Here is a 25,843-nt window from a genome sequence, read left to right as displayed (position 1 = left end):
GCCGCCGGCGCGTTCCAAAGAGGCGGGGTCCTGCGCAGGCTTCCTTATTGGCCAGCAGCGTGTGGAGGACGGGCCAATCAGAAGCCGCCGTGCGGTGGGTGGGAGGGTGGGCGGGGTGAGGAAGAGCTTACTGCGCGTGCGCGGAGGGCACGCGGTCGTGGCGCGGGGTGCTGCGGGGCGGGGTTACGCGCCTCCCGCGCCTGGTGATAAACGGAATTTGAAAAGGAAGGCGGTGGTTGTGCAGCCCGGTATCTTACAGAGGAAATTAGGCATTTATGATGAAGAATGAAAAGAAGAAATACCTTCAGTAAGACCTGTTCACCTGCTATTCAGACCTAGGTGAAAGAGAAAAACGTGTCTGAAGATGAGACTTGCCACCTAAATTATTATTGCCTTTTGAGTACAAAAAGTAGTTTGTGCACGTGGCCTTGGTGATTTGCACTGGTACTAAAAAAGGAAATGGGTGATCAAAGGGGTTTGTCCAAATGTACTTTGGCTGACGAATAAGTGAGTGGAGATGAGTCCTACCACTCATGTCTTCCCAGCTCTGATGGGGTAATAATTATATCCATGTTGTTCTTGTTGTATGTGATGATATTCCAGCAACTGCAATTATGTTTTGAAGACAGCTTTCTCATTTGGAAGTTGTTCGCTCACTTAGGGCCACTTCTGGTAAATCTATACACCAGACTTTTAAGAGCTGAAATCAGCGACATTCCCCATCTGTGTGTGTTAGTCATTACGTGCATCCTTAGTGTTGTTGACAACCATTAAAAAACTGTGGCAGTTGTTACTATTATTTCTGAATAATCATGCAGAGCAACTAATGAGGATCGGATGATGACGGCAGATCCTACTGACACAGACCAGATTGTGCCCATGTTTATGCCAGCATTAATCAGATGGAAGTCCATGTTGTTACCTCTGATTGACATGGATCTACTTGTGAGCAAATTGTGAGTATTGGACTCTGACATGAGCATATGTCTCCATGTCTACTATTCTACTCCAAAATCTCTTAAAATTTAGACATAGCTTGCATCTGAACCGTAGACTGCTTCCGAGCTTGTTGCATTTCCCATTAGGTGTTGCTTTATTTAAATTACATCTCTGTAGATGATGAAGTATCCAGGTGATTTCTGTTGCATTCTTTCAAGCATAGTTTCATTGTTGTTTTCTTGTAAATTCTGTCTGTCACACTACAGTGTTGCTGTAAGTTTTCCTCGCTGCTCTCTGCTTCATTGAAGGAATTTTGTAGCCCGTTCTCCACCCCAACAGTCAATTAGCTGATTCACCTTGTGTTATAGGAGCTGCTAGTAGGCACTCTCATCACGCTAATACTGTCTCTTGGTACTCTGGCTGTTTTCTTGCTTCCTGTGCTGTCTTCTATCTCCCACCTACCCTAATTATGATCTGCTTCATCCTTCTTTTTCTGTAATTTATTGGTATTTCGAGAAGTTTTCTCCCCTGTCCCTGCTCCCTCACTCACATGAATGGGTCGTTTTGCTGGTTAGAGACAGTCACATCTTTCTTGTGTATGTGTAACTGAGGAACTGCAGAGAATTTTACTATTTCAGACTTTGACAAAAATCAGACAAGGGACACTGCATCTGGAGGCAGCCAAGTTGTAGTATGGCAGAGAGCAGGAAAAAAAGGAAAAGAAGCTTTAATGGAGCACTTTTGTACTCATTTGCATGTAGAGTCAGAAATCATCCAGTTACTTCTGCCATATCACCCACCTCCGTGTGAAGACAGTGCTTCCCACTCAGTCTAGAATAGTAGCTGTGGCTTTCGTCCCCAACTGCTTTGTAGATTTTTAAACACTTCACCAGAATTATCACACTAGAGTTAAAGACAATCCTACTTCTAAATGGTATGAGTAATTCCTAACATTAAGTGAAGTGATGCTAGAAACAGTGGTGTCTATGCACAGGGACATTATTCAGCTTTTTTTTTTATAAGACATTTTTGTGTTTCATTATTACGGGAAGAGGATCCCACTCTCCTTTGTTTAATTCAATCAGTTTTAATTGCTTTGAAATCACAGAGCATATTCTACTGTGACTCAATCTAGAAATGCCTGTACAGGGCAATGATTTGTAACAGTTGACAGCTCATAATTCTAATGCAAAAAAAAAAGTCATAATGGAATCCAATTTGTATGAGGAATAAGGACCTCATTTTTATCTAGAGGATAATTAAATGTAGGAACATGCTGGATTCTCATCACTTGCATTCTTCAAATAATAACTGGATTTCTTTGTAGAAAATGTACTACAGCTCACACAGAAGTTATGGTCTTGATACCAAAACTTTGGGGTGAGGTCATACTGAAATAATTGTATTATACCCTCCAATTCTAAAATATCTGTTGTTGTTCACTAATAAGCAAGAATTGCTATTTGACTGATCAGGGAAGTATGCCAAAAAATCTCATTTAATCTGATTCAGAAATGAGTGGGGAGATGGATTCTTGATATAGATATAGATACATATATACAACTGACATGATAAGCAGTGTTCAAAAAGCAAATACACAGAAGGCCTGTATTCAAAATTCTTAAGACAAAGCATATCCGTTCAGCAGATCATACATAAAACATGCTGGAATAACTCTTTGATATTTTGACAAAATACTACAGTATACTGGTCAGTTTTGATGCCTCCTTATAGAACAGTCATGTTCAGTGGAAGTTAAGGAAGGGAGAATAAGAAGGTCTGATGGATCATCTGCTACCAGGAACCTACTGAGCCAAAGCCTCGCTGTTTTCCCATGGTTAGTCATTCGCCTAGAGCACAGTGGAGTTCCCATGTCTGTTTAAAAGAGCTGCATTTATGAAGCATTTTGTTCTCTATAGATGAGTCTGAAGCATAATTCTGTGTTTTTTCGGCTACTGTTTTTATTAGAAGCTGTGCTTATTTTATTCATACTGATAGCATTAGCTCTGATTTAAATAATAATAAACTGCAAACCTTATCACGTGTACAGGTAGAAGTGTGTTATAAAGGGAGATAGAAATGAAAATTCACTGTCAATTATCTTTGTCAGAAGATTGGTTTTATTCAGTTTAATTTGCTTTAAGTAACAGTTGTGATCTAATTAAGTCACCTTTGGATGACATGAGTTCTTCAGGTTTCCACAGTGTCCTGCCTGCCACCAGCAGGTACTGCTCTAGAGAGAACCATAAGCCAAGCAACATGTTCCACAGGTTTAAACAAGTGTTTGAGATTCAGTTCTCTGTGCCACAGACTGACCTTGTGCTGCTGATCAGAGCAGGAGCTGTGATCAGTTACAAAAATAGTAAATCTCACCTCATAATGTTAATCGTCATTTTTGTAAATTGAACGTACAGAATTTGTACTCTACTAGCAAGTGAACAAGTAAAAGTCATACTCCTGCCATATAATTGTGAAATTTAGGCTTTTAAGTGCAGAGACATCAATTTCCATGCATCTATTGTCCATTTGTTGAACTAGTATCAATTGCCAGAGAGGCAATATTGCACAAGTGCAGTATACAGACCCACATTTCATTACTCTCAAACATGAGAAAATTGAAAAGAACTGTGTTCAGGGTGTGAATAATCAAAGCTACCCAAAGTAGATTGTACTATAGGGACACCTATACAACTAATTTTATAAAAGCAAAACTCCGTATTCAGCTGTCGGTTTACCTAAATTTAATCTGAATTGCATGGTTCTTTCCTTCTTCATACTTCTCTCTTTTATTTTGACCATCTTTGCAGTTTGAGGATATTCTAGTTTTGTTGCTTTGGGTTTTTTGTTTGTTTGTTTTTTTCTAGGCTAATTTACAAAGGTTTCAGGTATTGGATTGTATTCAGATTCTAATGTTGCAGTCAATGTGGCACTAGTGTGTGTCACCCATATGGAGCCGTCTTTAAATAAGGTAGTTGGTGGGGGCATTTATTATTCTTTCTTTTTTCCTCCACTCAGTCAATTTTCTTAATCCCAGCAAAAAATGTGTAGGTGCATTTTTAATTTTAGCATAAAAAGTGTATATCTTTCTATATGCTCTTTTGACTAAAGATTTTCATCACCACAAATTCAGTTGGTTACCACTCAAAGCAGAAATGCTTAACATTCATACAATTCATATGACTTTGGGGAAATCTAAGCTTGATTCAAAATGTTTGTGCCTCATTCAAAAAAACAACTAGGTTGTGGCAATGCTGTACATTGATTCTTTCAAATTAGGCATCCTGGGTCTCACTGAAAGCCAGTAATAGTAACAGTAATTTCCATTTTTATCCATAACCTTGATCTTCTTTATATTTAAATAAATATATCAAAGTCTATTAGAAATAGTATAATTTGAGAAATGTCTTACTGATTTGTAATTTGTCACGTACACCATTAGGTGGCAGGGAGCAATAAAGATTTACTTGATGAAATGTGATACATATGTTGAAATACAGATCTGTCATAATATTCTCTCCACCCTTTTTGAATCAGAATTATTTCCTACTGTGAACTGTCAAGAGCTTTGTCTAGTTAATTATTAAATGACTTACTAACAGGGCTCACTGCTTTCATCAAGACTGTTTCAGATTTCATTTCTGTGCAATCCTTTTGTCAAACAAGAGAAAAACAAGGCATACTCATCCTGCTGGGAGTTCTCTAAAATTAAATCTCACCACAGTTGTATTTCTATGTCTAATCTCTACGTCTGCTTCTGGTCAGGCTAAATCTGCTGCAAGTAGCCCCTAGGCCAGGCTTATTAATGGGAGGCAAGAAAGTTTATTATTCTTTTGGGAGCCTTGGTTCTAAACTGGTTGAAAGGGCCAAGCTATTGTCTGGGTCCAGCTATAAATAAGGACTTTTTACACGGCATAGGTACAAGAAGATTGAAGGGATGGGATTTAGATACCTAGACTGACAGACAGGTGGGTTCATGTGAAAACAGGGAATTTATACTGCCAGCAGCATTTGTTTCTTTACATCTAGATGGCTGCTGGTTTTAGAATTGCAGTGGATGTCTATGGGTAAGAGAGGGTAAGTGGCAGGAATCACAGAGCAAGACTCGTGTGCTTGATAACTCACTCGATGATTGATGTATGGGAAGTTAATTCCACTAGTAGGGACTCTGTAGGAGTTAAGGATGCCTGCGCTCAGCATTTCCCAGAGATGTAGAATTAAGTCCCTGGCAGGAGTAGCCTCTAAGAGATTTATTCCTGTTCCCTAAAACTCTCTTCTAGTGCTGTTAGTAGGAACTGTGCCACAGATATCATCACATGTGCTTAACTGGAAAGTCCCAGTACAGATTTTTCCATGTGTTTATGTAATAAACTCATGCCAAAGAAAGAAGTAACAATTCCAGAAAATATGATACAGCTGCAGTTTGCCATACCCGTTTGTTAAGCTAACACTTGAAAGGAGGAAAAGCACAGGAGGGACATTTTGTTGATTTATTATTGATTAGGCTGATACGCAGAGAAATTCAGCTCAATGCAGTTTTAATGTGACTGAGTAAGTGACAGTAGAGAGACTGAAACCCATTATTCGCAGAAAAAAAGTGTGGTAGCAACCCACAGAACTCCTAGAGTGTGTCTCTTTTGTCCCAGGCAATCGTGTCTGGAAGCAGGGAGTCCTTTGTTCCACCAGTTCAGCCCCAGCATTGCCTGAGAACACTGACCGCGAGCACACAGGCTCATAGGCAATCCTGTGCGAAACTGTGTATCTGAACAGGAATCTTCAATAGTTAAAAATCCCCAACCCAATAATGATGATGGTACTACAAGATGACTTACATAACAGATTCTATTAACTTGGAGTGCAGAAAATCAACTTTCTTCCAAACAGGAATACTGCCTGTGAACACCACAGTCCCATGGCCACCATGGCTATCAGCATAAAAGGTGGGTCATCTTCAACAACTGTCTGTTTCCTTCACAAATAACTCACAGATTCAGAAAGCTGTCAAACAGGAGTTAAGCTAATTCAGTGTCCTGTCAGCCTTAGCATCTGACAGCAGTCTCGGTACTCCAAACGGATGAATCTTGCAGTCAGTCCATAGATCACCCTACCCTGTTTCTACCTGGCAGCTCTGTAGATTATGGATATCCCAGGAAAGGTGCAGCAGAGCCCTGGAGATCATGAGAGGGGAGCTGCAGTGTGTAAGGAAACTGAACGTGAACCCTGTGTGAAATCAAGCGGTATTTTTTCTGGTGCATTGTGAGCTGTTCAATAGTCAAAAAATGCTGTCTTTGAAAGACCTGATGAACAACGGGAGTCACTAAGCAAATATGTTTCTCTGAGCAGACTGTGTTCAGTGGGGCTGCCCAGGCTGCCCAGAGGCTGGGCTGCTGGGAGGAGGTGGGTGTCACACAACGCGATGTGCAATGCAAGATGTGTGCACGTGAGAATTTGCCCCTGGACTGTGCAACACACTGTGGCCGCTGGCTTGGATTTCACGTGAAGCGATCTCTGCTTGCAAATACTAATGATGCTGTGGTTCTCCCACGAGCGTGGTGCCTGACAGTACATGGGTTAACGCTGTCGACTGAATCTAGGGCAAGGGTGATTTACTTATCTTTGTGGAAAAGGGAAGAACAATCATAGAGATCACGTTGATGACTTACTGTGTCTTACGTTTTCAAAACTACAGATGAGTAGTAAGAAATATTTGAATCTCCAGAGAGGAAAGGTCTTTTCACTTTGCGTGACTCACGTGTGGTTTACCATATGCTTGAAGATAGGGAAGACTGGTTATCTGTTATCAGACTGTTTTCCATATGATGTTATTCACACTTGTTTTAGAAATGTCAAGACCTGCTTACTCAGCTGGGCCCGGATCCTGAAGTTTTCCATTTATGCTTTAGGTCCTTTCATTGTTTTACAATGAGATGTGAAAGTTTGCCCCAGGAGAGGGTAAACTTGTTCTGAGATATTGGCATATTTGGGGAATGCAAGAACCTCAACAAGATTCAGTCTCGCTGGATCTTCCTTAGAAGTTAGGGTTGTTTGCAAGAGTGGTTGCGAACACTTTTTTGGTTTCTCCTGAGCTGTGTCCAAGAGGACAAAGTTCAGCCCCCTTTGCAGGATTTTGTGTCTTCCATCTGCTTTTTTAGGTGGATGTTACAAAGACAAGAACATGAGAAATTATCTACTTCAGCACAAAAAAAAAAAAAACACCACCTTTACTTTTTGTTGCTATTGTGCCTCATCTCCTTCTATGGAGAGCATCAGTTTATTTTTGTTTTTCTTGAAATGTCTAGGTAATGAGCTGTGAAGTTCTACTTTCTTTTAATGAGCCCCCAGTAAATTAAAACACATTTCAGAATGCAAAGAAGGGATGTTTCACTGTAAGATAAGAGGAAAACCCTTGGTCTGAACTAACTCAAATTAATGAACTAAAGAGTTTCTTTTGAAAGAGGGATCTCAGGGAGGACAGTGGAAGCAGGTTACCTGGAGAGGTCAAAAAAATCAGGAGAGCAGCAGGAGAAAGTCTCTCTCCTAGGCATATAATTACTCTGTGAAGACTCATGCTCTGTACCATCTTGTTCTATCTTCTCCGCTAGGCTTCTCACGTCACACAGAAATGAGATTAGTGAAAAGAAAGTCATATGCTTTCTTAGTATGCTTTTCTTAGCATGCTGAGAAAATGATAGCAAAAGGTAAGATGAGACACAAAACAGGAGTGGTTTTGTTCAGGTCTGCAAGATACAGGATGATGATTTACACTGCAGTACATTAATGCCTAGGGTTGTTTTCCTTCAGATGTGCCAGGAAGTGGTACAAGACCTACAGATGTTTTCATAGGTGCTGTCGAAGCTACTGCCTACAACTGCATACATTCAAGTTCTTGTGAAAGACTGTTACAGGCAAGACTAATGGAAAAAATACTCCTGCAAGCAATGCTCTACCTGTCCAAAACAAACAACAGCAAGGGTGGTTTGTGTAACAATTTCTGGGAGGAGGTCTGAGCATTTTCATCCTTTCTTTAAGGCTGGGATCTAGTAGAAGAACCTGAAAAGTAAGACAGGAGGAAGGATGCAGTTGCAAAACAAACAAAAAGTCTAACTGATAGAGAAAAATAAGTTGAGAAATGAATTTGCAGTAATGCAAAGGGATGTGAAAAAGCAGGCAGATCGTGGAATGGCAAAAGAGAAAATCAGGGAAGCTAGTTGCAACAGAGGAGAGGAAGATACGATTGAGATAGCTAAAAGGTGGAGCCTATGACAGAGCAATGAGGCCGTACATGAGACTATGACACAGAACAGGAAACAAAATGACCTCCAGGTGAAGAAGAGAACAGATTGGAGCAAATCTGAGATTCACCTCTGTACCAGAGAGATTTGTCCTCTGACTCAAGCAGATCAAGTGAATGTAGTGTTGGGCCATTGGGCAAAAACAAGAGAATGAGATATGAACCAGAACTTGAAAACTCTCAGAGTAGGGGTGGCAGGAGGCCCTAACAGAGGCAGATGGATAGGTGACACAACTGTTGTCTATAAATGTCTTGGATGAACACCTTGGCCTTGGAGTGAGAAAAGCTATTTGAACTGAATTGCAAAATTGGTACAGGAAAGAATGTGCATATATTAGTCATTAATCATATAGAATAATAAAGTTCCTAACCATCAGATCAGGAGAGTTTGAGTGCCCTCCCACTAGGAATGGAGCATGCAAACACATTCGAGATTATTTTCAAGTGGAACTTGGTAAGTTTGGGGATGTAATCAGGTTCAAGAATGATATCCATGATGAGACAGACCAGACTGCATGTTGTAGGACCTTCCTAGTCCTTGTCCTAATCTTACTTTCCCAATAATGCTGCTGTTGACTCATATATATTGACCAGGACAGGTGCAGACAGACACATGTTTGCCTCACTCGCTTTGCAAGCCAACTACTTGCCACCCACCTCTGGAATGTATGTAGCTGTGGTCCAGGGCTGTGCCCAAGTTGTTAAATCAGTGCGAATACATGACTTACAGATTTTAACTGGCTTGCTTTTGCCTAACTTGGAGTGTGAGTGAGGGAGTCCACACCTAGCCATACACCCTCTGCAGGGCTCACATGTTGCGTGCCTTAGAGGAGTGTGAAAACTACTTAGATTAGGGGTGCAGGGACTTTACAAGCTGATGTAGCAGGGCTGAGGGGACTCAAGATCCTGGAAGAAATGTAGTAAAAACATCTACTAATCCAGGGTACCACAGCAGCACTCTCCAGAGCCACATACAACACCTCTCTCCTCACTTCTGTATGACAGCATGATGTTTGGTGGCAGACTAGAAGTCTGATTCACCAACATTGTGTATGACATGTCACCAGTAACAATGACTTACATCTTTGATTGACTTCCCAGTTGTGCTGAGTTCCTAGACAACACTGCACAGTAGAAATGATGCTGCCGTTCCTCCTAGTTAGAGCATCCCTTCCTTGTCTGTCATCATACTTCATGTCATGCTCCCAGAAGTTGCGCTGCTCCTCAAAAAATGTACAGCACCCTGCTGTACTGGTATTGGTGTATTTGGAAGCAAATATTTGTGTATTGTAGGCATATGATAGATTATTCTTAATTGCTGATTAAGATCCCGTTGGGGGAAAATTGTTAGATCCTTCACTGCGTGGTCATCTGTATAAACGAGACCTTTATTTTGCAAATTCCTCTCCTGCCATCCTGACTGCTGTCTCAGACACACTAAATTTCCATTTTGCCCTCCTAGTAAACATCTGTACTTATGTGAGTGTGCGTGGCTTGCACTGTTTCCACTGTGACTGAAAAGGGACCATTCCCACGCTACCTGAAGCTTTGCATTCTTGCCTCCTGAGAGTACCTGCTAGGAGACAGATGTGACCATGTCTTCCTTTGATGAAGATGTTCTTATCTTAGGTGAGATGTGGAATGCTTCATCTTGCAACATTTCCGCTACCCCCCCCCCAGGCAGAGAGAGAGCGCAGAGGAAGATGACAAGTTGTACTTTCAAAATCACAGCCTCACCTAGGACAACAGTTGATAACAAGCCCAAGCAAAACTGAACTCCTCACCTTCCCCTCTCCTGGTCCCAATGGAAAAAATCGAGGATTTCTGTACAACTAGTAATGCCAGTTTCAGTGAGATTCTTTTTTTGTCATTCAAAGAATTGGAGCTGTACCTTTGTTACAGAAACTTGTCTCCAGGTTTTTTTTTCCCCTGAGTTAGGCTGCTTGTATCAGTGGACCTGTGGTGGACATAAGTGGCATATGTTTCCTTGTGCGACTATATTAATACAAAGTACAGCACTGCATTTTTCACATATCCGTACCCTACAATAGTTGGCTGAGCTGCGAATAAAATTATATCTAAGACTTAGATTGTGAATTTCTAGTGCTTTCTAGCAAAAGTGAAGTTTTAGGTTTTGAATTAAATACCTTCATTTCTAAAAAAAATAGGTAATAAAGGCATTCAACAGGAAAAAGAAATATTGATAAGGATACAGATATATGAGTGTGATGTCCTCTGTGGCTTTGAAATCTGGTATTACTTAGACAAAATAGATTCATGGAGAATAGTGTGTTTTCTTAGTCTTTTCTGGGCAGGTGAATAAAATCACTTAATTATCTTTGTTTCCAAGCCTATATCAGATATCTGTTGTCTATTAGAAATACACATTTAGCTGGAAGCATGAGTCTAGAACCTACTATTTAAAGAAGATCAGGGCTGCAAAGCCAAGCATGCTAGCATTAGAATATGTCAAAGCTAATATTGCATGCGCAGACCAGATCCAGACCACTTCTGTGTATGTTGTAGAGGTGGGATTAATCTCACATTTACCATCTGAAAAAAAACTATTCCATGCAACACTGTCAGTAGCAGCTTTATTCTTGGACACGTACCACTCTGAAGCGCCTGGAATAATGCCACTTGAGTTTATGGGGTTGCCCAAGAGTCTGTAAGGTGTCGTTCATCCGATTTAACTGTAAGAGCGTTGTTTCTGCCACTGCAAAGTTCTGCAGTGTTGGTGCTGCAGTGAAAGCAGCTGAGCCTTAGCAGGCAGCAGCCTCCTCCCTTGCACAGTGGTAACAAATTCCCGGAGCACAGGCCACACATAAGGCAAGGAGTCCTGAGGGGAAACCACAGGAGTTTGTAATCAGGTCTTTAAAAAACTTATCATAATATTCAGAATGAGGCTGGAGTAACATTTCACAAGCAAATTTAGTTTAGTTTTTCGTTCCTGATACTGCAAATATAGATTTCTTCTAATGATTTAAAAATATTATCATGCAGTGTGTTGAAAAAGTCAGCAACTGGGAAAGGAGAGTTGTCTCTGAGTGAAAGTTCTGCCTGGGTCATCAACAGCACCAGGTGCTTTGTTTGGCAGGTCTCCACCAGCTGAGCTCACGGTCTAGGTGGTGGCAATACTGTCACCTCCTGGGCACTAGAGGGGGTTGGATACACATGCCTTGCTGGTGGATGTCACAGCCGGAGAACCAGTGCTCCTGCTTCTGGTTTTAATTTCAGAAGCTCAAGGAGGTAGTGACAAACCTTTCCTCGTTGTTTGTGGGGTTTGTTTGTTTGTTTGGGTTTTTGTGGTGTTTATTTGTTTTGTGGGTGGGGGTGAGGTTTGGGGAATTTCCCCTTCTCCTCCTGTTGCCTTCTGTTCATTTCTGTATCTGCATCTCCATTCCAAAACATTATTTCCCTTGACTTCTAAAGGCTGTCTTGTCTTGTGCCTTTCCTCTTTCCAGGGACAGCTCCTGCTTTTGCTCCTAACCTCTGCTCATAGTCCATCACCTCTCCTATTCCTGCCTGCCTCTTGTACCTTCACAGCATCCACATTCATATGCAGCTTATTTACATTAGATACAGATTTTACTCTGTCCTCAGCAAGACAATAGTATCTCAGCCCTTTTGCTCAGGATATCAAGCAAATTATTATTGACATTCATGATCTCTCTGTGATCATGTCCATGAGATGGGGAATATTTGGTGGCATACCACTTTAGCTCAAGGTTATTGAATTTTTTAAATGCATACTTACTAAAGAAAATGTGTTTTGTTAAAGATCTGTTGTAGGACTGGAGCACAATGAGGTGAGGTCCATGAGTATCAGATCTTGTGGGAGTTCCCTTTGAAGCCTAGTGTTTGCCTTCATGGTAGAAGGTAACACAATCTTGAAAACCAAGATGTTGGCCATGATCTTCATTATGGAGCACTAGGCGTTCTTTTCAGACAGCTGGTGACATAGACACCCATCAGGCTAAATGAGTAGTCAGCAAATACAGCATTGTCTTCCAGGTGAGCCAAGCCATGGGAACGTCTTGGCATTGTGCCCTCTAATTCAAAGAGAGTTGAACTGAAGCCATTATATGCCTTGAAGATAAAGTCAAAGACCTTGAAGCAGATTTTGATAAGAAGTAAAGCTGTGAGAAGAGACTGATGTGCTTTCAGTGCCTGAAATTCGGGCTGCTGAATTGTGAACCCTGTCCTGGGTTTTAAGGTTGTTGGTGAGTTACTGAGCAGGCCTTTGGCTTATGAAGGTGAGCTGGGCACTACACAGGAATTAGCTCTATTAACAAGCGGCTTCTATCTCCTTTCCTGCTTTTTTTATTTCCCTTTTTGCTCCTCTCTCTAACTTTTAAGAGTGTTACTATTTCTCATTTTACGTGTTTTCTGTACTTTTTACCCCTGTCCCAAATTCCTCACTTTTCCCACTGAGCTGAGGGTGTTTCTTCCCCTCTGCTCTCTTCACACCAGCAGTGAGAGCACTGAGATCAGAGCAAGGATCTTCTTCCCATTCTCATTGCAGAAGCTGCTGCGTGAGCAAGGCCACCAGGTCCTGCTCCCACAGCCCTGGCTGCGCTGCACTGTCACCTCTGCACGTGAAGCATTTGTAGTAGCCAGAAGGTAGAAGCTCTCCGGACTTGGGAGGTGTTTGAGAGAAACTCCTATGTCTGCTACCATATGATACTGTCGATACCAAATGTACAAATACAATTTTCGGAGGTATACTGCTTAGGTGAATCTTAAAAAGAACAGACAAAAAGCAGATCTCTGGAACTAATGTTTCCATTCACTAACACAGAAGGATGGAGTGTCCTGTTACCATGCACCACCATCTGTGGCAGTACTGTTGAGCCATTTAAAAAAACAAACTACTGAAAACTGCTAGCCTGAAGGCTTCCATGGAAAACATCAGTACAAAGAGCTCAATTTCTGAAAGGTTTGGTGAACTTCTAACATAGGAAGGTCAATTGTGTTTACCGTAGAGGTTGTTACTTCCATGATCACTAGTACCCTGGGGCTTAGTTGATTTGTCTTCTTTGGGGTTCACTTTTTTCCCCCTTATTTTTACAATTTATTCCTCAGTTAAAGTGGGGGAAAATGTGTGGTATTTAGGCAAAACTGGTAGGTAGTAGACTCTTCTTGTTTAAACTTCTTTTTTCCTTGATTTGCTTTCTTTTGAAGTCATTTGAACATCCATCTCTGTATGTGAATGTGTTGATGTGTATGTGTGTATATATATATGAGTTCTTTTTCTTACAATTTTAGCTTGACTTTCTAAGGAAGCATGGATTAAGCTATCATACTCTTTGTCCTCCTGTCTATCTACCTGCCTGCCAGTCCCCATTTGGTGAATTTGAGCCCCCTTGCCAAACAAAACTAGATTGGACCCTCTGCTGAAAAAATTATGAAATTAATTCTTCCGAGTTGCATGGAAACCATTGGGAGAGGAATGGGACAGGAAAGAGACACCAATAGCTTCCCTTACCACAGCTGAAGTATAAGCTCGATGTATTTTTTATCCTGATGGATGACCAGTCAGCACACACATAGTTTGGTGCCAATAACAACACGTGCTGCCTCTTCTCCAGCCAGCCAGACAGGAGACAGTGAGATGTTGTGGGACATGCCATAGCACACTTGGAGGTAGAGACATGGAACTTTTGCAGTGAGAGACAGAGGAACAGATTGTATACTTCTGTAGGAAAACATATTTCAGCATTTCTGCTGTCCAAGGAACATCTGTCATCTGTTTGGAGGGAAGTAAGGGTAATTATAAAAGGGTGCAGGAAGGGCTAAAGGGGAAAGGTCTTAAATATGTAGGAAACTGGGCTACATTGGCTCTGTTGCTCATGGCATGACACAGTAACTTTCAGCCTTTGTTATTCCCATCCTGGAAACAGAATGTTAGGGATTAGAAGGGACCTCAAAAGATCATCTAGTCCAGACAATCCTGAACGATGGCTTTTGTCTAGTCAACAAGTGTTTAAATCATATTATTCAGTTTCTTACTCAGGGAATGACTTTGTGAATTAGGGGAAAGGGATTTAATGCCCACAGTTTGCTTCAAGACTTAGACAAAGAACCTATAAGGAAGCAGTTAGTAAAGGGGAGCTCCATCAAGCAATTACAGCCAAGGACTGGAGTTCTCAATGGAACAGAAAAGGAGTTGAGATCAGGGAATGACTTCCCAGGAAAAGGAAGGATTTATACTGTTTTTTAGCATTGATCAACCTTCTATATATCTATTCATCTTCAACTGGTGATGCACTGAATACATTTTACCACTTCCCCTTTTCCTGAAAGCAAAAACATCTGGAAAGCTGAAAGCATATAGTATAGTTTTAAACAACTGTAAAAATGCTCACTAGAAATAATGTGGTTGAACCTAGCACAAGTGGAAGGTGTGCTGTTGCTCCTAGACAGACTTTGAATACATTAGACTAAAGGTTTTTGAAAGCACAGAGAATCATTAAATGCTTAGATTTCTATGCTTTTAATTCTAAAATGATACGAAATTACTTCATCATACAATAAATATATGTGGCTTACAAAGATGTATCAATGATTTGTTTGAAATTTCATCTCTTCAAAAGCAGGTATTTGAGAGCAGAGATGTCATCTGTTTTCAAAGCCAGTCTGACTTGATAGACAGGGTTTCTAGAAGTAATGCATTCAGGGTGGCCTTTCCTAGGACGGGCCTGAAGAAGAGCTCTTCAACAGCATCTGCATCGATGTCTTGAAGAGAGGGGATTAGCTGGATAATCCAAGTAAATCTGCCTAGGTTTCTGTGGAACACTGTTGAGATAAACTCCATCAAGGCTTGCTGAGCTTCCTGCTGCAGGGTTTGTACATAGGGGAGACATTTTAGGACATGGCATCCTGTCAAAACAAAAAGTAAAATAATCTTGAGTAAACACTTTTGTTCTATGTCATTCATAATGATGGGTATCTGACTTTCTAGTTTATAGTATGATTTTCTCGAGAAAACAATAAAAACTTCCTAAACATACTTTTTGGAAAGAGAAGACATGCATAGTTTGATAATTTGAAGTAACATTGAGCTGCATCGTAAGCAGACTGGAATCTAGCCCATTACATGAAATCCAGCTTTGAAATGGTAACAGGAGGTAACTTTGACCCATTACAGGTGGAGAAGCAGCTTTATAGTGTTGTCTACCCACCAAATGTTGCTGAGACTGTAGTCTGAGTAGGTGGAAACGTTCCAGATCTAACCAGGTAGGTAACATCAGGAAGACGGAGGCCGTGGTTTGGAGCAGTCTGAAGACACAGGTTTCCAGTCTACTCAGCCCCATCTCCCTCCTGTTGTTGCCTCTGCTTGCTAGACTAAGCTGGGGCACTAGGGTTGACCATGCTATCCAGATATCTTTATTTACAGTCAAAAAGAGCACAAATGTTCTCTGTGAGATGTATCATGATGCACAGGAGTAGGACAGATAATTGTATTTCCTGGTTTTGTACTCCCTTTCCTCAGCCATTTCTGAAGAAGGGGAGGTCTCTGCCCTATGGATTCGTGGTCTTGAGCCTCAATCACATAACCTCCCGTAGCACGTGGCTTCAGACCTGCTGGCTCGCTGAGGGCCTTTGTGGGTGCCAGGGCTCAGTTCAAAGGACACCCTGTGTTTATCCTTTGCCTCTGGTGGGATTGCCTTGTCACGTAGCTCTCAGCAAGCTGTTGCCCCCTGTCCTCACCACCTGAGGACAGCACCATCTTTTCTTTCCTAGAATTGCTCCAGCTTGGACAGGAGTAGCATGAATCCCCAAGTTTTGACTTCTGTTTCTCCTGCCTCCCACATCTTATTTTAACCTGTTTCCCAGCACACACTCCAGGCGTGTTTGCCATTTTTTAGAGTGACTGACTCCATGCCTCCCTGGAATGGGATCTAAATAGCATAGAGCAGGGAGTGCTTCACACAGGATCATTCGTTCAAGTATGGGAGGTTCTGCCTTCTTGCCTAGTGCTCCGTACTAGGGCAAAACCAACCTGGTTGGGTTTTTTTCAGTCTGTGGCTGGCTGCCCTTTGTCAGTCTTCAGCAGCTCTCTTCTCCCTAGACATCACTGCCAGAGGAGAATAAGCCTCAGCAAAGCTTGCCACTAGGCTAGCCAGAAATGAAGGGTTTGGAAAAGTCATCTTCTCCCCCAGGATTACCACCAACTGCAAGCTGTGAGAATGGTTCCAAATGTTAGATTTTTTCACAGAAAAGAAGTTGTCAGGATTTTGTGTATTCAGGATGAAATTGCAATTGCTTCTATCCCTTCCAATTTGCTTAATTTCCCCATTTGGTCTTCTTTTATACGTGATCAAGCTCTGGTTTTAATTTACAAATAATGAGAAACTTCTTGTTCTGAGATCTGTTGTAATACTATTGAGTCAAACACATGTTTGCAGCTGAACTGTAAACCTCTTAAGAGCATCTTTTTTAGCAGAAGTCCTGTCACAGCCTTGATGGAATTATATACATATCTATATAACTCTATAAATATATACATATGGCACTGATACAATAACAGCACTGTTCTTCAGGATTTCAGTGCACAGTTCCCATTGCTTTTCAGACAAGTGTCAAAAGCAGCAAGAGCAGTTTCACCTCACTCTGTGCTGTTTGTGCATGGTGGGACAGTCCTACCTGCTCCTTCCTTTGACTTACTGCTTGGTCCTAGAGAAGGCCTTGCAGCTGGACCCATCACCCATGCACACTTAGACGTCTCTGGAGCCACCTAGCCAAAGCACCCTGGCAAGGAGCAGGGTGGCAATATGTTCTGGAGAGGCTGGATTCAGCTGATGCAGGGCTGCCTATTTGCCCTCAGAGGTGGAGCACACGCTTTCGTCTTCGCAGGTTCTTGCTGGCCCGGATGTGGCCAATCAGTAACCCAGCCAGAGCCTCCTGCACAGAGGTACTGCACAATTTGTGCTTTAGTGGGAGGACCTACACCCCAGCTGCATTTCTGGGCACCTCATTAAACTCCAGCTCATAACCCAGCTTTGCGTTGCTCCATGCCTTGTCCTTCCCCTTTGCCTCAGCCAGTTTTGGTGGTCCAAACAGGAATAAAAGGTACAGAATAAAAGCCCACAGAAGGTACTCCGTGATCCAGGAGAGGGTTTAGTGGTGTTGCTGTTAGTGGCTGCCTGAAACCCACTTACAGCTGAGGACTGTAAAATATTAGGATTTGGCCAAACATCAAGCCAAAACTAAGAGGGCAGCTGAAAATGTGCTGCATGTATGTAGAAAACATTTTCTGAGTTTGGTGGAAAGTGTTCAAAAGCTTTTAAAAATAATAATTGTGAAATGACAGTTGTACAGATTTGTTTGCAGCAACACAGGTAGGCTTGGGCTGTGTGTAATCCCTGAGAACCTGTTTCAGCCAAGAGTTAGACTGTGACTCTTTGTTTCACGTGGAATCAATCCAGACTTCACTGAGGTCCTCCCAGATGCCTTCTGCAGCCCATGGAGAAAGGTGTCTCCAAAGAGTAGGGTCATCCCACCTAAGGACTAGGAGTCTCCCTGGAGCTCTGGAGGCTGTCTGCAGGCAGCACGAAGGGCTGCTGGGCCTTTCGTACAGCACCTCAGGGAAGCAGCAGGAGTCAGCACAAATCCAGAACACAACACTGCTTCTGCTGCAGCTTTCTCCTTCATTAAGTGAAAGTCACATTTATCCAGAGAGTTAATAAAAATGCCTGCTAGTTAAACTGTGTAAGGCACTGGAGATGAGGGATTTCTCCTCTTATCATCACCCTGGATATAAATGGTGGTTTCTTTTAGCCTGATTTTATTGTGAAAAATTGAAAAAACAACTTGCGTTGAAACAAACTCCACCGGTTTGGTGCTGCGGCATAGACACACAAGACAATACCAAACATCTGGATGACATTACATCTCAGGAATCAAAGTCTGAATCCTATTGGAAACAAATACGAAGTCATTACAGCCTTTGAGCAGCCTATAAACCATTCACCACAAGAAATATCATGGAATAACTGAAGCTTTCAAGTACCCTTTGGTGCAGTCCCAAGTACAGCACACACTGCTGACAGTGCAGCCAACAGCAGTGATTGCTGTGGAAGGAGTCAGGGATCTGAGCCAAAGCAGGCTGGAGTCAATAAGTCTTCAATTTTCTTTAGTGGACTTAGACTAAGCTCAGCTTTTAATGACTCACACGCTCCGTGATGCTGACCTAGGCAACCTTTCTTCCTAAAGAGGCTGAGCTTGGCACGAGAAGTGAGAGGACGCAATCCCCAGCCTGAGTTTGCTTCGTGACTGCTGTCGCAGGCATTGAATGTACAGATACTAAAGGATAAATGTATAAAGAAAAGCTGTGTAACCTCAACGCAGTATACTTTTACCTCATTGATGAAAATCAGGTGATGCAGATTATTTTATCTTCTCTAGTCTTCTTGCTACAGAGGAAGTCTTGTTAAAATATTTCTAATACTCAACTTATGTACCCATGTGCTGTCTCTCCTTCGCTAGACTGTGGGTGAGGCTGCTGTGTTACCTTTGAACTGGAAATCAGTTTGAAGTGACACAGTTAATTCTTCATGACTTAAAATTTGTGTAATAGAAGTTGTTTCGGCTTACACTGGGTGACCTACTGCACACATCCAAGGAACCTAAATAAACCACTTCAGACAGAAAAATCGTTAAATTGTGGAATATAGATTTTTGAGAACATTTAGCTATATTCATAGAAAAGAGTAAAACTAAACATCTGTCTATAGGCAAATGAAAATGCCAAATGTCCTTCTAGACACATAATCATCTGTGTGATTTCCAGGAGGACTTACCAGAATCAAAAAGAATAATTCCTTTAAGGTAGGCATATTCTTTTGCACTTATATCCAGGTCCCAGAATTTCCACAATAAATTCTTCATCTTCTGAACTTCTGCTAACGATGCTCCAAGTGACGAGCTGCCCAGTTCATTGCTATCTGTCAAAGACTGATTGAGGAGGATTTTTTTTAATAAACTAGGGGCTGAAATCTCTTTCAGGTCAAAATCCACACCTTGTTGTGCCATGCCCAGGACAAAAAGAGGGGCCCAATTCTTCTGCAGGAGGACAAGCTGATCCTCCCAAGGCACGTGATAAAAAGAAGGCAAGTTTCTAATAAAAGTTAAAGTTTTCAAGAGCACTTCAGAAGCTCTTCTGCATGTGGCTTCTGGAGTTTTCAGGACAACTCTTCTCCTGTCCACACAAGAGCAAACCTTGTTTCCCGTGGAGTGGTGGGGACTGTGATGGTGCTGCTGCCTCTGGTGCTCACTCCCATGCTCTTTGTCAAGGACCTGGTACAGGATGCTCTTAGCATCGTGTGTCTCACATGGACATTTTCCAGATTTCTCGGCTGGTATCTCAGTAGCCATAGAGCCGAAGGTCCCCGTGGCAGGAAAATGTGCATGTGAAGCTATACATCAACAGCAGGCGAGAGCATTTCTGCCACACAGCGAGGCATTGTGTGCTTTTTATACAAACAGACGGCTGAAAAGCAATATGACCCTGATCTGCGAAGTTACCTTGGACTTTATTTGCACCAGTCTGGTTCCAGCGAGGCGGGGCTGCCAGCTGCCACTGCGGCACAGGGCTGCCGGAGCGCTGGGGGAGCATGGGCACCCCTCGCCGCCGTGCCCCGGTGCCGGCGGGTGAGCCCCCTGCCACCGTGCCGGTGCCGGCGGGTGAGCCCCCTGCCACCGTGCCCCGGTGCCGGCGGGTGAGCCCCCTGCCACTGTGCCCCAGTGCCGGCGGGTGAGCCCCCTGCCACTGTGCCGGTGCCGGCGGGTGAGCCCCCTGCCACTGTGCCCCGGTGCCGGCGGGTGAGCCCCCTGCCACCGTGCCGGTGCCGGCGGGTGAGCCCCCTGCCACCGTGCCGGTGCCTCTGCGCTGCTGCCGCCGGCACACGGCATTTTCGCAAAGGCCAGCTATATGACATGTACGACCTGCCCCTGAAGGGAAGCCCAGTGAAAATTATGACACCGTAAGTGAAGAAGGAACAAGTTGTCTGTATTTTTATTGATACAATGACCTTGCCCACTAGCTAATGCTCTGGAGTGTACAGAAGTACGTTTATAGTTATGAATGGTGTGGTGGCAGCAGTCCCTTGAGTAGATGCTTTTATTCCTTGTTAAAAGGAGCCACCTGAAGACGCTGTGGCTGGCTGCCATTGCTTTTCACAGAGCACTTACCAGTGTTGATACTTTACATGACACCTATGTCAAGGAGCTCACAGGTGAAAGTCCCGGGGATTGAAATTCCCATGTACAGGTATTATTTCACATGCCTGCTATAGTTCATGACAATGTTATCTCCTGCATTTTGCATATGATCATTTCAAACACACACAGAACATGTGGACTTCTCCCAGACTTGCTGTGTAATTAAGTGTTCTTCATGCAAGCTGTGGAAGTAAAACCGATGAAGAAAGAGATCACTATCGCAATTTTTACTGTTGTATACGTGAACTTCTGTAGCAGAGCAAGAGCCGAATGAGAGAATTGTTAGGACTCTTCAGTCAACGTCAGGCAACATTAAGTGACAGGAATGCAAGAACTCAGCCTTAATAAGAAGAAAGTGATACTTCAAGTTTTTGTTACTTCACACTCTCTCGCTTGCTCTTATATAGGGGAACAGGTACTAAGTTTTTTCACCAGGCATTATGTTTATGCATTTCTACCATCTGAGCTCTTAGCATGTCTTAACAAAAACTGAGCATTAAAAACAATAGCTCCAAGAGCTACCTGCTAGATCTCCAAGCTCTAGGTGTATAAAGGCCATGCCATCAGATGTGTAGCTGTAAATTTGTCCTTTGCAACAACTTTTTGGTTTTTTCCATGCCGGGCCAATTTATAATTTCCATTTGTTTACCTCTCCGTGACATTTATGTTACAAAATTTCCCCCTTTTGAGGAAATAAGAAGTGGAGGAAGAGAAGACTGCTACAAAATCGAGCAATCTAGAAGTCTAGTGCTTGCTGAGGTGTAACTACCACTAACTGCAGTGAAGGTCAAGGGGGCCCAGAGCACTGAACGCCTGGTGGGATTTGCTTGTCCATTTCTCCATCCATTCAGCAGCTCTCTACAGCTGTCCATTGCTGGGGTATCAGAGCACAGCAACAGAGGAGTCCCCAGAAAGTCTCATTCTTCTTATTCTCACTGTAAAATTCTGGCTGGGCTGAGGCTCAGTGGAATGAACTCCAGCTGCAGGGCTAGTGCCACCTGAGGTTCTGCATGAGTTACACATATTGGTTAATGACTGTACTAGAAAAAAAACTGAGCTTTCTAAAATCATTCTTACACAGAGTTTGCTTGTGAAAAGAAGTTCCATCTCCTAATTGCTGGTGAATATGGTGGTGTTTCAGTAATCTGGGTAGAAGAGTGAGCTCTGATAAATCCAACTCCTCTACGCCAAGAAAAAAAATCTTTTATTTCAGCTGAAATCAGCACCGTTTCACAGTCGGCCATCGTTTCACCCTCATAGTTCATGTCATCATTTCACAGTTCCTATGAATTGTGCTTATTAAAGTTCTACTCCAGATCAAATTGATTCCCTTTCTACTTTTCTTTTTTTCCTGAGATCTGCTTCAGTCATATCCAGAGTCCTGGTATCAGTAACATATGGTATTGGATACCATTTCTATTTATCATATTTGATTTCTTTTGACTGTATGTAGTTCTAAGAGGCAGAAGCAAATTATACTTTCCTAACTGGAATTCCTGGTATATTGTAATAGCTTTATGACTGTTTACCAAAAATACAGAGTAAAGGTTACTGCCTCAGTACAACTGCTAAGGATACATCATCAGCTTACTTCGAATTATAAGTCAATATTGAATTGAAGGTGAAACTGATTCTGGTGGTCCTGATTCAAAATTGTCTGAAATGAGCTCTCTGTATGGCGTGATTTTCCCAAATGTAGAGGACCAGCAGCTAAATTAAACTCTATGTTCATAAATAAGACAGTAGTTATTTTTTCTTTCTAAATCTTACCTATAGAATGGTTGAAGCCACAAGTGCCTAGATAGCAAGCGTCTACAGTCTTGTTGCTACAGTAGCAATGCTTCTTACTTTTTGATGTTAAGAAAGTATACTATACAAAAAATAAATTTCTGATATGAGAAATCCCCATGGACTTTTATCTATTTTAGCTGTTTGTAGTTAAATGATGGTTTGAGAACAGTTAGACACAGTCATCTCAGTGTTATTTTTTCTGTTTTGCATTTATATACTTTTCAATCAACAAAGCACACACCCACAGATACTCGCTGTCACCATATTCTCTCTGCAGCTGTCAGAATTGCTCCTTGGGCACAAACATCACTCTTTGGACACCAAAAGAATGTATCCTAAGCCTACACACAAAATTACTACAGACAACTCGTGGATACTCCCACCACTGCTGGGAATTGTCCTGCTTCGAGCAAGGCTGCCATCTCCATCTCTCCCATGAGTAATGTTGTTTTGCACGCCTCTATATTACTCTTACAGGTAATATATACTTAATATAGCTTTTCGACTTTGTTGTTTAGGTGATTTACACACAATGCAACCTTTTTCCTAAAATCCCTGGACTTCTCAGGTTTTCAAAAACTGCTTGCTAGGCATAGATGGTCCCAGGCATGTAGCATTTTTGGCTCTTAGCCTATATTGTTAATTCGCCAAATAGAATACTTGGAAGGCTGAAGAAACTTGTCAGATAATATAGGAGCTTAAGTGGCCTTACCGTGGCAGCAGCCAAACGTGAGCTCTTCAGGAAGAGTGTAAGATAGATACCACTCTTCTCATGAGTACTTTTCTTGCCTTCAATCATTTGCAGCTTAGGGAATTCCTGAACCAAAGTGATTTTATGCATTTAATAACTCTCAATTAATTTCTATCCAGTGAGCTCGTGCAGTCTGCTCTTGAAGCCACATGAACACCCACATCAGCCTATGTCAAGGAGCTCTGCAGATGCTGCACGTGAGACAAAACTTGATCGAACGTGACATTCACGGGATTTGGTACATTCTTGTTCTTGTACTGGGGAAAAAAGAATCAGTCAATCCCTGTTCACCCTCTCTATAGCTTGCTTATATTTTATAAATCTCAGTAAGATTTCCACAGTTATCTTTTGTCCAAACTAAAGAAATGTAGCTTCCAAAATTGTCGTTTCTTCAGAGTGGTGCCATACCTTTGATCATCTTGTTACACTTCTTTGAACCTTTTTTAGCCCTGTATCTTTTCTAAGATATTCTTTAAGGGGAAGTGGGGAAAGTATCAGAACAGGACACAGTATCTAGGGCTCTAGGAGAGCATGGATTTATACAGGGACAAAATGAAGTTCTCTGTTTTGTCTTTCCCAGAAGTCATTCCTGAGCACTGAGCTGCTGTTGCCAAGAAACTGTCACAGCCCCCAGGTCTGACCCTGAGTGACAGTCATCAGTTCAGAGGCTCTCACCTTAGTCAGGAGTGTTTGATCTTATGTGCATCTTTTGCCATACACTGAATTTCATCTCTCATTTGACACCTAGTTGATGATTTTCATGAAGTCCTTCTGCAATTCTTCTGACAGCCCTTGTCTTCCTCTGAATAATTTTGTATAGTCAGCAGCAACTCATATTCCGAAACTTTAAAGGCACTGCTCTTCAGAAGAGTTCGCTCAATGCTGTGAGTTGTTTAAAAGACTATCATAATTTAACTATGGGGCAGAAAATCTGACATTGTCCTTGCAGTAGACTGTCTGTATTACAAGTACATACATGTTGGACTATATGTATTGGTGCACAATGTATATAGTAACTAAGTTAATACCAAACAGTGATGGGAGCTTTCCTACTTTCCTAAAAGATGAGACTGGAGGCAGAGGCATTTCTGGAGAAGAATCTTCCATAATTCTTTCATATGGGCTTCAAGAAGGAAACACCCTCCTAGGAAGCTGCCAGCAGCCTTTTTGAGGTCATCCTGTCACACTAGTCTGATACCTGCGTGTATTCCTTGATTCAGTGATCTCTTATCTCTCTGGTCTCTTGTACAAAGATTTAATTGGCCTGTAAACACCTCTATGACTTCAGAACAGGATTTTCTCTAGGAATTTTATACATTTCACTTTCTGGGAGGAGTTGGGTGAATCTCGTGTCACTGGTACTTTTGAGGACACCTGACTTCACTAACAGCCTTAATGATGACAAAATGAGCCAGTAATAAAACAAACATCTTTCGAGAAAAGTTCCACGTCCTCCTGGTCCTGTGGTGTACACCATCTTTCTTGAGCAATAAAGGTATTCATTTCTCAACTAGAGGAACCGAGAGCTACCATTCTGACTGCCTACTTTGGTGAGGCAGATAGTGGGAAATATCATCCCCAAGTTAAAGCCTGCTCAGCTTTGAAACAAGCTCTGCTACAGTGTCTTTAGCTTATGCTCCAACACGAAATGCCATGGCAAACTAGAATTTGGCCTTTATATCTGAAGCAAGGGCATGTAAATTATAAATCCAGTTAATTTAAACACATTTTGCTTATCTTGGAGATCAGTAGGTGAACTTTGCCAGTGAGTGAAGTTAAGCATGTGCTTAAAATACTTTGCTTGATTAGGTCTGGTAAAATCTTTGATGATAGCCATTTGAATAGAAGAAGCAAATTAATTGAGAGGCAGCTGCCCCAGGAATGTCTGCAGTTAAATGTTGTCCATCACTGAAACTAGGCCTATGTAAACTTGCCTCCAGTGACTGAGTTAGGAAAAAATGCAAATGCCTCTGAACTGCTGCTCCACATCTTGATGTGAAGTAGGAGCTCTGAGAAGCCCTTTTCGTAAAAATCCAACCTGGACATCTACGTTTAACTAATGTGCTGCTGTTGTTCGTTTCCAAACACACTGGAGTAGCATTTAAGTGACTTTTTAACAGGTGCTGGTCACTGACTGAAGAAGTATTTTGTCTTCATTTTAGACCAAGGGCATTTTGTTGGAGACTTTATGGTGCCTGACCATACTTCAACAAATGTGAATGCAAACACATGCCATCTTGAGCTTTAGCCAATTCTGAGACCAAAATATTAGTACAGAAGGTTAATAATCAGCTCAGTGATGCTCCTTGGTCAGAAGATGGAATGACACCGGAACATATTTCTTAGCCCTTCAGCTTCTTATGAATCTAAAGCAGCAACGAATTTCCATGCATGCAAATGCATAAATAAACCCAAAAGGGCTTTTATGGTTGTTTAAAACAAACAAACAAAAAACCCCACAGCTAGACAAGTAAACTCCTTCCATGATTTTTGAACAGCTTTATCCTGCTCTTGGTAAGAAGAAACCAGAGTATTCTTCATCTAAAAACCCGAGCAGTCATCACTTTGCAGTTGCAGCAAAGCTGCGCACACCATAGCAGACATGCTGCTACTGAGCCATTTCTCCTTTGGTTAAAGGTAAGGGTTTAAGCAGTGGATGGAAAAGGGCATGAATCTGGAGACATGGGTAGGTTTTAAGCTGCCCAACGTCAATCGTTTGCTTTCTTCATACTAGAAAAATTGGTCAATTTTTAAAAGGGTAAATTGGCAGGTTTTTATAAGGGCACATCTTGGGGGGTGGAGTGTAGAGATTATTAAAAACAAAACAAAAACAAAACCAAAAAACCACA

General features: G+C 42.0%; 1 protein-coding gene across 1 annotated transcript; it reads right to left on the bottom strand.

The window, feature by feature from the left end:
• Positions 1 to 14,855: 14,855 nt before the first annotated feature.
• Positions 14,856 to 19,606, bottom strand: LOC135986429 (nuclear receptor subfamily 0 group B member 2-like). Its single transcript, XM_065630352.1, has 2 exons — positions 19,033 to 19,606; positions 14,856 to 15,109 (listed from the first exon to the last, which is right to left on the bottom strand). Exons 1-2 carry the CDS (start codon positions 19,604 to 19,606, stop codon positions 14,856 to 14,858), a joined length of 828 nt encoding a protein of 275 aa, XP_065486424.1.
• Between the last annotated feature and the right edge of the window lie 6,237 nt (positions 19,607 to 25,843).

The sequence above is a fragment of the Caloenas nicobarica genome, chromosome 3 (genome assembly GCF_036013445.1).
Source record: "Caloenas nicobarica isolate bCalNic1 chromosome 3, bCalNic1.hap1, whole genome shotgun sequence".
Classification (NCBI taxonomy): Eukaryota; Metazoa; Chordata; class Aves; order Columbiformes; family Columbidae; genus Caloenas; species Caloenas nicobarica.
This window is presented reverse-complemented; position numbering and strand designations above follow the sequence as displayed.

Bases quoted from the DNA above. Each gene is read 5' to 3' on its own strand.
- LOC135986429 (XM_065630352.1), bottom strand. From the start codon at position 19,606: ATGGCTACTGAGATACCAGCCGAGAAATCTGGAAAATGTCCATGTGAG. The intron at 15,110-19,032 runs GTAAGTCCTCCT...TTGTTTTGACAG, and splicing joins AATTATTCTTTTTGATTCTG to GATGCCATGTCCTAAAATGT.